Source organism: Telopea speciosissima, chromosome 10, assembly GCF_018873765.1.
Source record: "Telopea speciosissima isolate NSW1024214 ecotype Mountain lineage chromosome 10, Tspe_v1, whole genome shotgun sequence".
Taxonomy (NCBI): Eukaryota; Viridiplantae; Streptophyta; class Magnoliopsida; order Proteales; family Proteaceae; genus Telopea; species Telopea speciosissima.
Window position 1 is genome coordinate 50,269,459 of NC_057925.1, and position 15,708 is coordinate 50,285,166.

Consider the following 15,708-nt stretch of genomic DNA (forward strand, 5'->3'; position numbering starts at 1 on the left):
ACCTCTAATATTACAATTTTGGACTAATAATAGGAGGCATAATTATGAAAAGGGAAGCCGTTCTCTGCGTGGGATGCAGGAGCCACGCCGCACTTGCTAGTCAATGAAAACGCATGACAGCACAATGGACGACAGAATTTCCACCATACATGGGGGGCATGACGGTCATTTTGTCACCCACTGTATATGGGGAACTTTTTCCCATATGAAAATGTCACCATAACATCTCACTTTTATAACTAACTATCATAATTAAAAAAGGGATTGTAACCTTACTTTTGTTTGTCATGTCTGAACCTATCATGGGTTGCTTACCTGCTTTTAGATCTTGATGATTGGAAGCTGGTTTGCAAACCCATTCACGTGGGTGGGCTGGGCCTCAAGATGGCCCATGGTATGAATAATATCTTCGTGAAGAAATCGGGATGGAGGGTTGGGACTAGGCCTCAGAGGCATAGTTAGTAAATTCGCAAATAATTCGGCAAAAATTTTTGAATAAATCCGAATTGTTTGAAAATTTCAGAATAAATCGTGCTTTTTTAAAAGTTTAATAATAATTCAGGTAAGAAAAATTGGATTCCAGAAATTTGATCCTTGAGAATAGTTTGTGAATAATTTGGTTTGAACAATTCTGAATCTTTATTAAATTTCAATAAAACTAAAGAAAATGGATAAAACTCTTAAGAATCTTTCAAAACTTCAATAAAATTTATCAATTTTTTTGTTTCAAAATTTCAAACATAATCGATTAATTCCTGAATTAATTTTAGGGAAAATGAATGTTGCCAGGCTGCTTAGCTTACGCTAATGCCTCCTTGTGTATATCTCTCTCCACCACTCCTATGAAATGATATGACTGCCCCCTATTGTGGGAGAAGAGAGATAGATACAGGAGACACTAGCAGCCAGACAAGGAACTTAATCCCTTAATTTAAATCCAATTTTTACCGAAATGATAAGTCACTTATAAATTATTTTGAATTTTTTTTTTTTTACCCCTAACTTGAAGAACTTTTGGAATTAAGAAAATGCATAATCAAAAGAAGGTTACAAGTTCTAAATATACCTATAAAAGTGTCAAACAATTCCTAAAGCCCTTGAAAATATCTAATTTGTGAATTATGGAATATTTAACTCATCTTATAAATGTATTGTTATAAATTTGCATGAAGATTATAGATTAACCAATTTTATTTTGATTGCATTACTTCATCATGATTTTTTTTTTGGGTGGGGCGGTCTAGATAATGTGATTGAATAGATTAGAATGTTACCAAACCATCGTGAAGGTTTGTAAGAATTGATTATGGGTAGGTTGGTTGGTTGGTTGGTCTGCTATGATATTTTAAAGATGGTATAAGTCATTTTTTTCGAGTCTTCCAATAATATCCACATCTTTTCTTAATGATGGATAATGCATGAAATATTACCGGGAAAAAAAAATAATAATGCATGAAAACATTCACAAGAGAGCAGCGGTTTGAGGCTAGTGTTGGTAAAGCTTAGCCTTCAGAGGTTTCAAGTTTGAGACCTTCCTATTCCTCATCTAGTCTAACATCCACTACCACCTCAGACCTTTATCCCTTGAGGTTCACTGACCGGTATGGTTGTGCGATTCCTCTCATAGGAGGGGCTGAAATGACCATTCCACCTCCTGATCGAACATACTGCCTGGGTGGGATCCACTCCCCTTTTATTAGAGGCACTAGGGAACCGTACCGGGCAGAGGAACCGCAGGTGATAAAAATTCCCACCACCCCACCCCAAAAAAAAAAAAAAAAAAAAATCCCAATTAGTCCAATGAAATGCGCCATGTTTGTGCAATCATGCGACATGAAGGAGGTATTTATTAGGTGTTGAGGGTTGAAGTGAGAATACCTATTACCCACCTATGGGAACTGCCATGTGCTATCTTAGCTGGAAACAATGCCTTTTCCCCGTCTAAGTTGAGTGTCATACAAGTATAACCCAACATGATGCACCTTCTAAGGGAATTGGACCGATGCCCAACACTTCTATTCCCTACCTTCTTTTATTTATATTCGGACTATGATTTTAGGTTTTTCAAGCCAAATTGGGCTGAACAGGTCCTGTATCTACCATATTGTGGTCACAAATAAATTTGGCTGGGCAGGCCCTGTATCTATCATGTCATGGCCAAAAATAAATTTGGCTAGGCAGGCTCTATATCTATAGCTTGGAATCCCATGTCAAACCAAATTTACAATCACAAATGTTTCATCAAATTATTTAGAGAGAGAGCGTCTTAGGTACTTGATCGATACGTTAAAAACTTCAGAGTTGATGGAACACATTAAATCAAGTCCTTTAACTTATCTTATACTAGGCTGGCCCAATCTAGTGCACATACGTTAGATTGGGCCCCATTAGGCACATAACAGACCACCACGCTTCCGCAATCGTCGTCCTCAATGGCTCTCACTCTGGTGGTAGGTAACCTTTTGCAAGCGGCTCCACTTTGCCCCAGGGTTTTGTTTGGCTGCAAGTAGCCATTTCTTGATGGTTTTCACTCTACACTAGGTAACCCTCTCCTAGATAGCACTTTCTGTGACTCGAACATGTGACCTGATGCCTAGCTTTAATACCAAATGTTAGGTACTTGTCCGATATGCCAAAAGCTCCAGAGCTGATGGAACAATTGTAAAATCTCTTTAACTTATCCCATACTAGGCTGGCCCAACATACACTAGGCTAGGCCCCCATTAGGCACATAACAGAGAGAGATTATTGGGAAGAAATTTTTCGCTGCTTTGCCTCCCATTGGGTTAACTTTTCTAATTAAAATCTTTGCCAAAAAAAAAAAAAAAACCTTTTCTAATTAAAATTACTTTTAAGTTATTTTACAAAACTAACCGAGAAATATTGGTACTATGACTTCTATGAAGTTTTATTTCATTTTTTGGTAACGATTTTTCCTATTAAGTGGGGTTCCACCATTTAAATACATGGGTCTAATTATAGAGAACAAATTTTATAAAACGTTAGCTCAAAAATGAAATTGCACACTCCCTCCCCTCACATATCATTGTTCATGTGAGGGAGTTATATGTCATAAATGTCCCTCCCCTTTTGTCAGATTTCAAAAGGAGTTCCCTTATTCGCTCAAAATTGCACTTGAGTAGTGTGAGAAACCCTCTCCTTCAACTATAAAAGAATGGTCTCTGAACCATCCAAAGTGGATGGTCTAGAGAAACCCCAACCCCTCCACCATCCCTATCAGATCTACAAGTATGGTCCGGTCTTTGCTGCGTTTAGGCCCATACATACTTCAGTCTAAAGTCTAAACTCAATGAATGAATGGTGGCATATTATTTGGGCAGCAGATTGTCGTTAGGTTTCCTGGTGCCTGCCAATGAGAGAGTCCTTAGGGCATCAATGGTGGTGGAAAATTTTCATTTTAGAGGGCAATCGATAATTTCGCATGGACTTGTATTTTAATTGACTACATGTAACATGACAAGGATCTTTTTCCCTCTTGGTTCCTTTTGAGACATTGGTCATTGATTGATCTAACAAACAATGTTAACGAATGCCAATTAGTATAGTTCGTAATGACCTTTTAGGTGAGGGCTTTAAAATATGGGAGAAGGTTCTCTAATATATGTTAGGGAAGGATACACTAGCACCCTCTCTCTCCTCACATGAAATGACCTTGCTGCTTTCTCATGTACAAACCGTTTCGTCGCACCTTATTGGTACGCTCCTCTATGCCGCTTGCTAAGAAAATCCTCTCCCTAAAAATATAATACATCTTTGAGAATGGATTCTTGCATGGGAGATTTCATGCATTGATTCATCACATAGGTTGTTGTGTTCATTTTGGATAGCATTTATGCCCATTTGTTAATATTTAATCCTGACCATGCACATGCATGGTTGTGCATAACAACTTTTGCCTATATAAGGGCAAATTATAATATGCGGTGAGCCATTTATATAAGGTAAATTAGTAAAATGGCTTGTGGCACTTCCAAGCTCCAAGGGCCATTTTTCAATATAAGCTTTAGATTAGTTATAACATTTATTAGCATACATAATAGTTGAAAGGGCCTAACTTTTTCTTCACCAAATAACCTCTTTTATATGGGACTCAAATATGTCACGTGGTACATTGGATGGGGCTCAAATTTGGTGGATAGGTAAACCCATAGGTCCTTTGCTCACATGTCAAGTTTTAACTTAAATGAAGTTTGCACATCATCTTGCCACATGACAAAATTAAGTGTCTTTTGGAGAGAAACCTCCCTACACTAGATTGTGTAAAGGCAAAATTGTGTGCCTAGAATTTGATCATAAAGGACCACAAAGAAGTTCTTTCACATGATCATATGAGAGTTGTCCAACAAGAAACCAAAATAACTTGGTAATTGGTCACTTAGGGCAAAGTTTGAATGGTCACATGCCACTTTTAAGGTGAAATTCAACCATTCCCTTGCATTGATCGTATTCCTAGTAATCATCCATTAGTTTTCAGGGAAAGGGAATCCGAGTTTCTGTTGTCCATGAAACTTGTCTATTCTACATGTATTGCTATATGGCACATTAAAAGAGGCTAATTTTGTAAACAGGTAGATTTTAAGTTTCCCAGTTCACATGTTCTGCTTTAGGCTAATTGCCCAAACATACTTCAACACGTCACAAAAATAAAGCATTTAAAATTAAAGCCTAAATTGAGGTTCCACGAACTACCAAGTCCAAGAGGGTGCATGGACACACATGGTAGCATATTCAGCTGAAATGGGCTTTGAAATATGTGTGGTTAATCCATACAATTTCCTAATATACAAGTCAAAATTACCACATCAATCTTCCATATGGAACAAACCATGAAACGTTTCACCTTGTTTGTAACCATTTTTTGAATGCTATCACGGTCCTAGGCCTAAAATTGGATCAGGCTCCTCTCCAATGTATCCGTGCCCAAGGAGTGCCCAATGAGGCATCCAACGACTGGGTTGGCTGGCACACATCCCCAAGCGTACATTGGGATGTGTGCCAACCAATCCAGCCGTCGGATGCTTCATTGGAGAGGAGCCCAACACCTTAAAATTTAACAGGCAGAGTTTATGCTATCACATGTGAATTCATTTTCTGAATTTTTACTTTAATAATTTATATTAGGGTCGAGTTTTCCTACACCTACGGTCAAGGGAGAATCCCTTGACCGATAGGTTCAGATGGTGCCCAGAGGATATAGGGGAACAATGATGGTATTATTAACTTCGTATTATAGGGGTAGACCGTTTATGACCCTTGATGGGTGTACTTCTCTTGCACCCACGGTCTACGAAAACTGTCTCCTTTATTTTATATGGGAAAAGGTTATTTAAACCGTCAGGACTTAGGAGAGGGTAAGCTAGCATCCTCTCTTTCTATCTCTCGATCCCTCTCTTTAATATGAAATGGCCTTTTTCCCTCGTATGTATAAAATTATTCCACCGCACCTCAATTGTGCCCTTGTCTATTCATTCACTCAAAGAATGTCTCCCATATTATGTATATAGAGGACCGAGTTTTCCTCAAGCCATGGTGAAGGAACACCGATGGGCATCATTGGTCTTAGATGGGTGTTAGGAATAGTGCAGAGTATTTCGACCTCCAACAAATAGGAAGAGTAATAATGACCCTAAATGAGTGAGTGTTTTCTTCACCATGGGTGAATGACACAATGAAGGAAAACTATATAAATATATATAGTGTGATCATTCTAGGCATCACTTGGTAATGCATGGGTTAGCCCATGTGATACACGACCCCACATATATCTCACTGGCCAAATTTTAGTCCAAAATAAATATTGAAAGTTGCTCAAACTTTGATTCAAAGTTTTAGTAAAATTATCAAAATGTCATCAAATGGAGATAGACATAAATACAAAATGACATCACTACTTATTTTGAACTAAGCAAAAAAAATTGTACCAATGAGATGTTTGCTTGGTCCTCTATCACATGGACTAACCAATGTGTACTACCATGTGGCAAATAGTGAAGCATTATATGTTACTAAGCAATACTGACGGGAAGAAAACCCATATATTACAAGAACAACAACAGACATCCCTAGAAATTTGGTAAAGAAAATTAGGTAGAATGATTAGGATTGCCACTAGTGGCTAATTGTCCATCAGATTTGATGCACAAGGGTTGGTACTGGATGGGACTAAACCATGAGATGAAAGGATGTATCTTTCCCTACTAAAATAAAGATGTTGTTTGCTATAAACATCCTCTTAATGGTCTTAATTAAGTCATTCGGATACCATTGTATCACACAAATTTAGTAAAATGGTGCTCGCAATGAAAGAACTCTAAAGTCTAAACCCCATGATGGGGCACATGTATGAAAAGATGTATCTTTCCCTATTAAAATAAAAGAAGAATATTTTCTATGTCGCAGTGCAGCCTACGCCCAAGCACATGGGCAGCCTGTGCAGGAGGCAAGGTGGCGTAGACTGCGTTGCGACACAGAGAACAGTGCCCCATAAAATAAAAAAGGACACGAGGTTCCAAATCCTACCTAATGGGGCACATGCGCATTAGGTGTCCAAACAAATGGCCTTCGAAGAAACAATACTGGCCTAAGAAGTGGCAATTTGGCTCTCCTGAGTTCCTGACTCCTATAATAGGGGAAGGGGGAGGGGAAGGGGTTGGGGGAAACTGGAAAGCAACAACAAGTGGTCAATGGAGAACCGCCACAAGAGAAAGGAGACCACTGCAGCCGAAGAAGGCATGGAATAGAGAGTTGGATTTTCTACAGCAATTTCGGTTTAGAAGGTCAAGGAATGTGGTGGGTCGTCTTCGAAGCGTGGCATGTCGAGCTTGGTGGCGAGAGTAAGAGGAGAGGAGCAGCTAATACATTGGGACTGATTTCTGTCTCGGAGGCTCCTTACGGTTTTTCTCGTCGAGAACGATGAGTCCACTAGGCTTATAGTTACTGCTCTGCTCAAAAAATGTAGCTACCAAGGTCAGCTCTGTCTGTTTGTTTAAGACTTACCAGTTTTCAATTCACTAAACAATTATTCTATTTCTATTACAAAAGCTTACAATTTCTTCCCTAACCTAATTATGAATGATTAAAAAGGTTGGAGAAGTCTAGTGTTTGATCTTTATGAGCTCAATAACAGAGACTGAATGGCGAGTAGATAGAGCCTAATTTTAGTTTGTAAACTAATGAGATTCGTTTATTACCAAAAAAAACAAAAACTAATGAGATTCGTTTGGTCAACGACATGGCAGGGTTCTTAGTTTATTGGATCGAATCGGAGAATTAATTAATAAAAATTATAAAATTGTCTTCTTCCGATCTTCCTTGCTCCTTTCCCATCTCTTTTCTGCCTCCACCTGCAACTCGCCTCATCTCCATCCTCCTTCTCACTGCGCCGCTCTTTCTCTCCCTTTCCCCCTATCCGGAAGCACTGCGCGCCTTCGAGAGTCCCCGGCTGTGTCTCCCTCTCTCTCTTCCCCTTCGGTGCTCCCAGCAACTATTGATGGTTACCCTCCGACTCTCTCCCTCTCTCTCCCCAGTCGCCCTCCTCCTCCGCCGTTCTTTCGATTGTTTTTGAAATCGAGAAATGAGACACGTGTCCATCATCTTGCATGTATTCAGTTAGATGGATTGGGTTGTCGGATCTTTTTGGTAAACGTCGGGTCTTTACCGGTTCACATGAACATGTCGAATCCGGTTGGATCTTTATTTCATTAAAATTTGTACTTTTTTTTTGGCCCTACCTTGATTGAACTCTGGAGTTTAAGGTTGACTGCCTCACTCTAGGAGCTTGATTGGTACTTTGCGGCAGTTTGGCTTATGACCTTGAAATGGCTTCTCCAGCCTGAAGTTCGGGTTTTTGGATTAAACACCATTAATTGGCTTAGACATCACATATCGAGATGGTTGGACCCTATGCATGCACTCTCTAATTAATTTTTGGGTTTTAGACCAGTTAGTTAACTTGGTAACATCCTTATGATAACTTTTTCCATATTGTTTGTGGCTTAAACAGTTTCTGTAGTTGCAAACGGGCTTAAAGCTTGGGAGGTCCTTAAGGAGAAACGCTACAATTTTGATCTTGTCTTGACTGAAGTGGTGATGCCTTCCCTCTCCGGGTTCGATCTTCTTTCCAAGATCATAAGCAATGCGAGATGCAAAAATATTCCTATAGTCAGTAAGTAAAACAAAGAGAAGTAAAATTGTTTGATTCCCAACAGGTTTACCTTCTTTTTGTCTAAGCAAAAATAATCTTGTATTCAGTTTGACCTTCTTTTTGTCTTTGTAACTCTTTTTCACTTGTTTCTCAACAGTGATGTCTTCTCACGATTTCACAATGATGTCTTCTCACGATTCCCTTGGCATTGTGTTACAATGCATGTTGAAGGGTGCTACAGACTTCCTAATGAAGTCAGTTAGAAATAACAAACTAAGAAATTTATGGCAGCATGTCTGGAGGAAGTATCGTGTATGTCTTTTTTCCCTTACCAATAAATTGTTGAGTACTATCCCGGAAATTTATCCTCTCATGTGGAGTGCGCACCCATGTGGTGCATCAGATGGTGCATCACACTTAAGAGGATAAAGATCCATCACCCTTAAGTATGGTGTACTGTCTAATGCGCCACGTGGGTGCACTGGACAGTGTATCTCACTTGAGAGGATGAAAATCCTACTATCCCACATCAACTGACTATAGGACCTTGGAAGGCTTCATATACCAGTTGGGCCTCTCCACCTAACAGCTTAAACGTTTGAGTTGGATAATTTAATATTGTATCAAAGCCATCATACCCACTATGTTAATGGCACATTTATGTACAGCCACCCAAAGAGCCAAAGAGGGGCCACATATGCCTCATGTAATATCTCACATACTATGGGACCTTGGAATGCTTCATATCCCAGTTGAGTCTCTCCACATAACAGCTTAAGCTTTTGGATTTTAATAATTCAATATGAATATCTTTTTTTTTTTGTTATTCATTCATTTTTTTTTCCTAGAAGCTTAGTTTTCAATCATTATGGTAGTTTATCTTCGTATTTTAATTAAAAACAGCAAAAAAAATTTCGACAATATAGTAGTTTTGGGCTTAGATCTGAGTCTGAACCAGGCTACACTTGAGACTGTGTCCGACAATTTTGCTGCTATCAATCATGGAAGTTCAAGTGGTGGTAAGGGATATGGGACTGGGGATGGTTTTGATAAAGAAATTGATTCTCAGGTAAGCATCCACACATGTTGCTAAAGTTTGACACTTGTATTTTTGAAGATTTGGCAGCTTTAGTTGAGTTCTTTAATCGTTTTGAATGCTTTAACTGATAGATTGGGTATACAAGTTACCAATTGGCAGTGTTTAGATCCTCGAGTCTAAAACTTTCAAATTTGAATTGTAAACTATCAATGACATATGATATTTGCTATTTCACTCAAATGGTCTAGAAATCATGTAAATTTCAAGTTCAATGATAAAAAAAAAAAGGGCATCCCGGTGCAGGAAGCTCCAGCTACTGCAGGGTCTAGGAGGGGCAAATATAAGCAGCCTTACCCCCTGCTTCGCAGGAGAGGCTGTTTTCAAGTTCTGAACCCACAACCAACAGGTTGCAATACCGCAACTTAAACATTCTGCAGGAGAGGCTGTTTCCAAGTCCAATGATCAAAACAGCCTTGATAAAATAGAATTGATCTGAATGTTGAGGTGGTTTGCAAAAGGAAAAATTTTATATGTAGTTTATAGTCTGAATTTCAAAGATGCAATAATTATAGAGACATAAAACTAATGAGTCATACTATGAAATTATGGGAGAGGGTTATTGAAACCCACTTGAGACAAGACACAACTATTACGGAGAACCAATTTGGTTTTATGCCAGGAAGATCCATGACAGAAGATATTTACCTAATTAGGAGACTTGTGGAAAGAAATAGACATTGCAAGAATGATCTCCATATGTTCTTTATTGACTTAGAAAAATCTTATGACGGATTCCCTAGAGAGTTAATCTGGCAAGTACTAGAGAAGAGAAGTGTTTCAAGTAAATATGTGGACATAATTAAAGATATGTATGATGATGCGGTGACAAGTGTAAGAACTGTGGGGGGTAATGTAGTCCTAGATTGGTAGAGGACCAACTAGGAGCCAGACAACCAGGATCTGTTATGAACAATTGAATTGGCTAGTTCTAAATAGGGGTTTTTTTGGTGAAATTAGGGTTAGGGTTATGTTAAGTCAAGGTAGGGGAGTCTATCAGTGAAGGTCCTGAGATGTTTTAATGGATGGAAGTGTGTAAACTTGAATGGGCAGCAAGGTTAGGGTTTGGGATGATTCAAACTTACTGTTGTTGCAGAGAATCCTTGGCAATAGCTTGTTTGATTGAGAAATTTGAATAAAAATTGAATCTTTAACTAGAACTTGAAGGAGATCTTCAAAAGAACCAACCCGGGCTTCACATCGTAAGGTGTCGATTGGATCAAACACCAATCCCACCAACAAACCACCCGGCTTCCCACCGCAATGTATCAATCAGATCAAACACCAATCCCACCAGTCTCGATCAAACATAAGACAAAAATCTTCAATGGAGAAGAAGAGTAGCAAAAGTTTTTCATTAATATCAAAATTCGTGTTCAATATTTGCCCCCCTTACAACCTTATATAAAAGACTCAAAAATAGACTCCTATACTAAAAAGGAAAGGCCTAACTCAATCCTTAACCTATTAGGTAACTTAAACAAATTAGGAAACTGAAATAGACTCTAAACAGAGTCCTAATCCAGTCTCACTAAACACTTAAAAGAAAACTACTAAATTCACTTAAATTGAACCATTGGTTGAACCGGTTCAGTTTATGAACAAAAACACTAAAATAAAACTATGGAACTAAAACAACTAATCCCGTATGTAACCTAATTACCCATATTTAATGCCCATAAAAGTGGTCTATTACATAGAAAACCCATGGGATCAAAGGCTCAACATGTATATAACCCAACCCTAGACTTATTCTTAGACTAAGAAGCTCAGTTTGCATCAAGGGGCCAAGGTAGTTAATTTTCAATTATAATTGGGTTACATCAAGGATCAGCTTTAAGCCCTTGTTTGTTTGCGCTTATCATGGATGACTTAACTAGAGATATTCAAGATAAGGTTCCTTGATGTATGTTTTTTGCTGGTGATATTGTTTTGGTAGATGAGACAAAAGCAGGGATTAACGCTAAGTTGGAGTAATGAAGATCAACCTTGGAATCAAAAGGTTTTAAGATAAGTAGAACAAAGATGGAGTATATGGTGTGTAACTTTGGTTACACTAGGACGGATAATGAGGTGGTAAAAATTGATGAGAGAGATTCCAGAAAGTGATTATTTTAGGTTTCTAGGCTAAATCATAAATAAAGAAGGTGATATAGAGGATGATGTTTCACAAAAAATTAAAATATGATGGATGAAGTGGAGAAGTGCGTCCGGAGTATTGTGTGATCATCGTATTCCTTTAAAACTTAAAAGAAAATTTTATAGGACAATTATATGACCGGCTATAATGTATGGTGTAGAATGTTGGGCAGTTAAAATGCATAATACAGATAATCTCAATGTAGCGGAGATGGGGATGTTGAGATGGATGAGTGGCAAAACTAGGAAGGATAAAGTAAGGAATGATCATGTTAGAGCTGGTTTGGAAGTAGCTCCAATACATGATTTTAAGCTACGAGAAAGTCGTTTGAGGTGGCATGGCCATGTTCAACGAAGGCCTTTGGATGCTCCAGTACGGAGGGGTGATTTGATTCAGATTGAAGGAACTAAAAGAACCAGGGGCAGACCTAAAATGACCTTAGGAGAAGTGGTGAGGAAAGACATACATCGCTTAGGCCTTCTATCAAGTATGACCTCGAATAGAGCTGATTGGTGGGCAAGGATCCATGTAGCCGACCTCATTTAGTTGGGATAAGGCTGAGTTGTTGTTGTATTGTCTGAATTTCTAATATCTTCAATTTAAATCTATTTGATCATTTGTATTTTGGAATGAGCTTTTTTGATGTGGCCATGATCATTATATGCAGAGATCTTGTTGTAACACAGAAGTGAAAAATGGAGGTGCACTGAAGCTAAAGGAGAATCCTGAAAGTGAAAATGGGAATTTGGTTCAAGAAATTGATTATGAATTGACAGAGCTCCAATGCAGTGTGTTTAATGACAAGGGCAAAGCAAAAGGTAGTTCTTTTAGTTTGCCAAAATTGCAGGATGCTAGGTAGTTCTTTTTGTTTGCCAAAATTGCAGAAATGGTTTAAGGCCAACAAATATTGCCATTTCTATAATAAACCTGATTTTGCAGAGAAGGCAACAGAGGAAGAAATAAATGTATCTCTATCTATTCAAGCGGCAGATTCAACTCGAAATATTTTGAAGCTCAATGGTTTCTATAATGGATCCCTATGTAGCACGGAAATCCGAGCTTCTTCCAGTGGTAAGGAGGTTGCCACTCTTGATTCTGAGCATCTTGATCGAATGGGGGGAACAAATGAACCTTCAAAAGAAATTATTGATTTCATTGGGGCAACAATCACTGAACAAAACAAGTTTCCCATCATGGAAGACAAAGATCATGCAGAAGATATCTTCTGTAAAAATGAGAAACCCTCAGTTGTAAAGAGAAGCACACTTAATTCTGGTTCCTCACAGTTGTGGGAGCTTTCTTTATGGGGACCATGACTTAAATTCAACGATGATGAAGTTTTTCAGGAGAAGCATGTGCTGAATCATTCTCATGGATCAGATTTTTCAAGGTGAGTTTCCTTTTGCTGAATTATCACCTTAGGGACCACTCAGTTTCTGTTTGTTTAACTGATTTATTTGGTTTTTATGATATTATAGTTCAGTTTTTTTTCTTCCTTCTGAGGAGGGGAAGGGTGCCACAAAGGCTTAAATGTTCTGGTGGATTAATCCTGATTCTGGTATTCACGTTGACCATAGGCATTTCTCATTTTAGCAACATGTGAAATGAACTTTTATAATTATGATTTTGTATATTAATCTTCATGAGCTAGCCTACAAGCATTTGCAGATGTTTGAGTCACTTTCCTTACTTTTTTTTTACATCTATTTGATAGAGTTCTGGGTTCTTAAGATGTAATGGAGATTGGTTGAGTAATGCTTTGATGCACTGAAAGGTTGGAAGGATTTGATGATGGTAAGAGAGTGAAAAGATGTATCTGTTATATATGTTGGTTATGTGATTGGTGTGTTGCTGAATAGAGAAATAAAGAAATAAATTAAGGGGGAAAAAATAATTATTATTATTAATAAGGGAGATACAATACTAGTCCACATTGGCTATCATGTGTGAATCCACAAACAAGGATTAGTGGGAGTAATGGCTGCAATGATGATACAAGTGCAGCCATCAACACAGGAACTTCTCTTGATAGCAGGAATGGAGATGGTTTCCAAAACGGTAATGGCAAAGGTCTGGACCTTAGCTGTTCTCGACGTGAGGCTGCATTGATCAGATTCCACCTGAAACGCAAGGATAGATGTTTTGGGAAAAAGGTGACTAATATACTCTGATTCCACTTTTGATAAAAGTTAGTTTTTTTTTTTTTTTTTTTTTTTTCTGATACACTACCATGTTTCATAATCCATCATCAGTTGAGCCCAGTTCATATCTTTGGTGTGAATATGTGATACCATTCACCTATTATTTTGGTTAAAAAAATTGTTTTCTGCTCCTGAATCTGCATTAGTTTTGGGTTGCCAGGTTAGGTATTATGGAAGAAAAGAGCTGGCAGAGCATCGCCCACGCATGAAGGGGAGATTTGTGCGTCAAGCAGTAGCCGAGATTTCAGAATCAAATGATCGAGTAAAGCCATTTACCCAATTTGAAATATTGTGAGAGATTGATATCCAAGCCAGAAAGTTAAAAGGCATGGTATGAGGCCTTAAAACTTGTCTACCTCAACATAATATTTTGTAGGCCTTACAATGCAGGAGTTGCTAGCATTGGGGGAAGGGGGGAGATAAAATCCCAATAATTGTTGTATTATATCCATTGGTTCTATATGATTATCTGTTATCTGTCAGTAATAAGTCCTTGCAGGACAGATTTACAGTTAAAGGTGTCATAATGTTAAAAATAAACTTAAACTTCTGAACATGGTTCTTACTAGTAGTGATAGACCAAAATTTCACTTATATCCTTGTGTAACTGCATGGGCCTGAGCAGTACCTCGTCTGTTAGGTGCCTTCCAAAGACTTTCCATCACCATCATATCCTGACCTTGTCCAGGAAACTTTTGAGGTTGATCAACCACTGCAATAGGACAAGAGCGATCCCCATGACCAAATACCTTACATGAGTTGCAGATAAGCGGAGCCCAACCGTATTCCACCCTTTGCTCTAGCACCGATCCTTCATCAAGGACAATGGGGACGGTTGACAGCAAGCCATCCACCGCATTGATCAATACGCAAAACCTTGCGAAAGATAATTTCCTTCGGTCTGTACAAATGGGCTTGCCCAATACGCTAGCAATTCTACACTCTGTTCGTTTCCCCCAGAAATGAAGGTTTAAACCATATAGCCTAACCCAAAGGGGTAATTGAGTCTCCTCCTTGGTCAGTCATATCTCCGGTGACCATGGACAGAGTATCAATGGATGAGCACCTAGAGTCCAGGGTCCTTCATCAAGAATTTGTCGGCTCAATTCCGTTCTTTGGAAGTCGAAGATAAATATTCCGCTCTCAAGCCCAAACACTTCGACTTCGCCTACATGCAGCCATTTCTCTTTTGCAAAGCATTTCATGGGGGAGAACAACGGCCCGGGTCCAGACACGTAGCCAACCATGGCAGATTCCCACCTATCCTTCTCCTCCGCTAAGTCTTCCGAACTGCAGAGCCACCTTCTTTCCGTCTACTATTACTGGTTCAAAGTAAGCGATGGAATCTGAACCATCCCGGATTTGGACTCCTGAAAAGAGGCTAGCCCACGAACGTGACGAAACACTCCGCCTGTCATTCCCACACTCAACAGAGGGAGTGAGATTTGCTTTGTGGGCCACCGGGAGAGTGTCGCCGGTGGCCATGAAATGTCTTATAGACACAGACAAAGTTAAGAGAGAAAAATCGCTCTCGTTCAGTACATGACAGTTAGTTGCTCCTTACCACCAGGGATGTTTTTCTTCGAAGAGAAACGAAAGACGTTGGATCCCTTTGCTTTTTGCATAACAGCGTGCTGAGGCGGTGAAGCACAGAATTCTGATTCCCTAACTCGTTTTGTTACTTTCTCTCTCTCACTCTATATATATAGTGTGTTTCTATTTTTATTATTACTTATTTACCAGTAGTTGTTGTCGTTAGAACACCACATGTTAGTTTCTATTTCTGTAATAGAGTTAAGAGAAGAGGGCATATTTTGATACTACAACCTTTGTTGCTATGGCTGCATTGTACTGGGTGAAGCAGTTGTTGTAAGAAGCAGTAGACTGGTGGGAAACTGGTCAAGACTTGAGTGGGATATCTTTTCCTCTTCTAATCTATTTTCTTCTACCTTGGTATGCAATATCCAATTACTTTTACCAAGTTTTCATTCAGTTTCTTCACTGCTGCTATATCGTTATTCTAGTGGTTTCTTAAAGTGGTTCACTACCCTTGGTAAGCGCATAACAGTTTCAGAAAATAACTTGGTTTTCCTGCAACTAAACAAGA

General features: G+C 38.8%; 3 protein-coding genes across 3 annotated transcripts in view; 2 read left to right on the plus strand and 1 right to left on the minus strand.

Annotated features, from left to right (window-relative positions):
* Positions 1–6,823: 6,823 nt before the first annotated feature.
* The window catches only part of LOC122641773, a 30,872-nt gene continuing 21,987 nt past the window's right edge, over positions 6,824–15,708 (plus strand). Inside the window, exons 1-6 of the mRNA XM_043835071.1 lie at positions 6,824–6,987; positions 8,024–8,185; positions 8,322–8,476; positions 9,123–9,233; positions 12,068–12,188; positions 12,340–12,792. Of these exons, the coding sequence (XP_043691006.1) occupies positions 8,110–8,185; positions 8,322–8,476; positions 9,123–9,233; positions 12,068–12,188; positions 12,340–12,716 (840 nt within the window). The 5' untranslated portion in view covers positions 6,824–6,987; positions 8,024–8,109 and the 3' untranslated portion in view covers positions 12,717–12,792. The remainder of the gene's footprint in view (positions 6,988–8,023; positions 8,186–8,321; positions 8,477–9,122; positions 9,234–12,067; positions 12,189–12,339; positions 12,793–15,708) is intronic.
* LOC122641772 (serine/threonine-protein kinase Nek5-like) overlaps positions 8,708–15,708 on the minus strand; it is a 33,742-nt gene continuing 26,741 nt past the window's right edge. The window contains exon 15 of the mRNA XM_043835067.1: positions 8,708–8,719. The gene's annotated coding sequence lies outside the window, so the exon portion shown is untranslated. The remainder of the gene's footprint in view (positions 8,720–15,708) is intronic.
* On the plus strand, positions 12,772–14,053 carry LOC122643698 (two-component response regulator-like PRR37). The gene is made up of 3 exons (XM_043837294.1): positions 12,772–12,790; positions 13,312–13,553; positions 13,762–14,053. Exons 1-3 carry the CDS (start codon positions 12,772–12,774, stop codon positions 13,894–13,896), a joined length of 396 nt encoding a protein of 131 aa, XP_043693229.1. The 3' UTR covers positions 13,897–14,053.

What these genes read in the sequence shown, in the direction of transcription:
- LOC122643698 (XM_043837294.1), top strand. An exon ending in ATAGATGTTTTGGGAAAAAG is followed by an intron (nt 13,554 to 13,761) that starts GTGACTAATATA and finishes TTGGGTTGCCAG; the next exon opens with GTTAGGTATTATGGAAGAAA.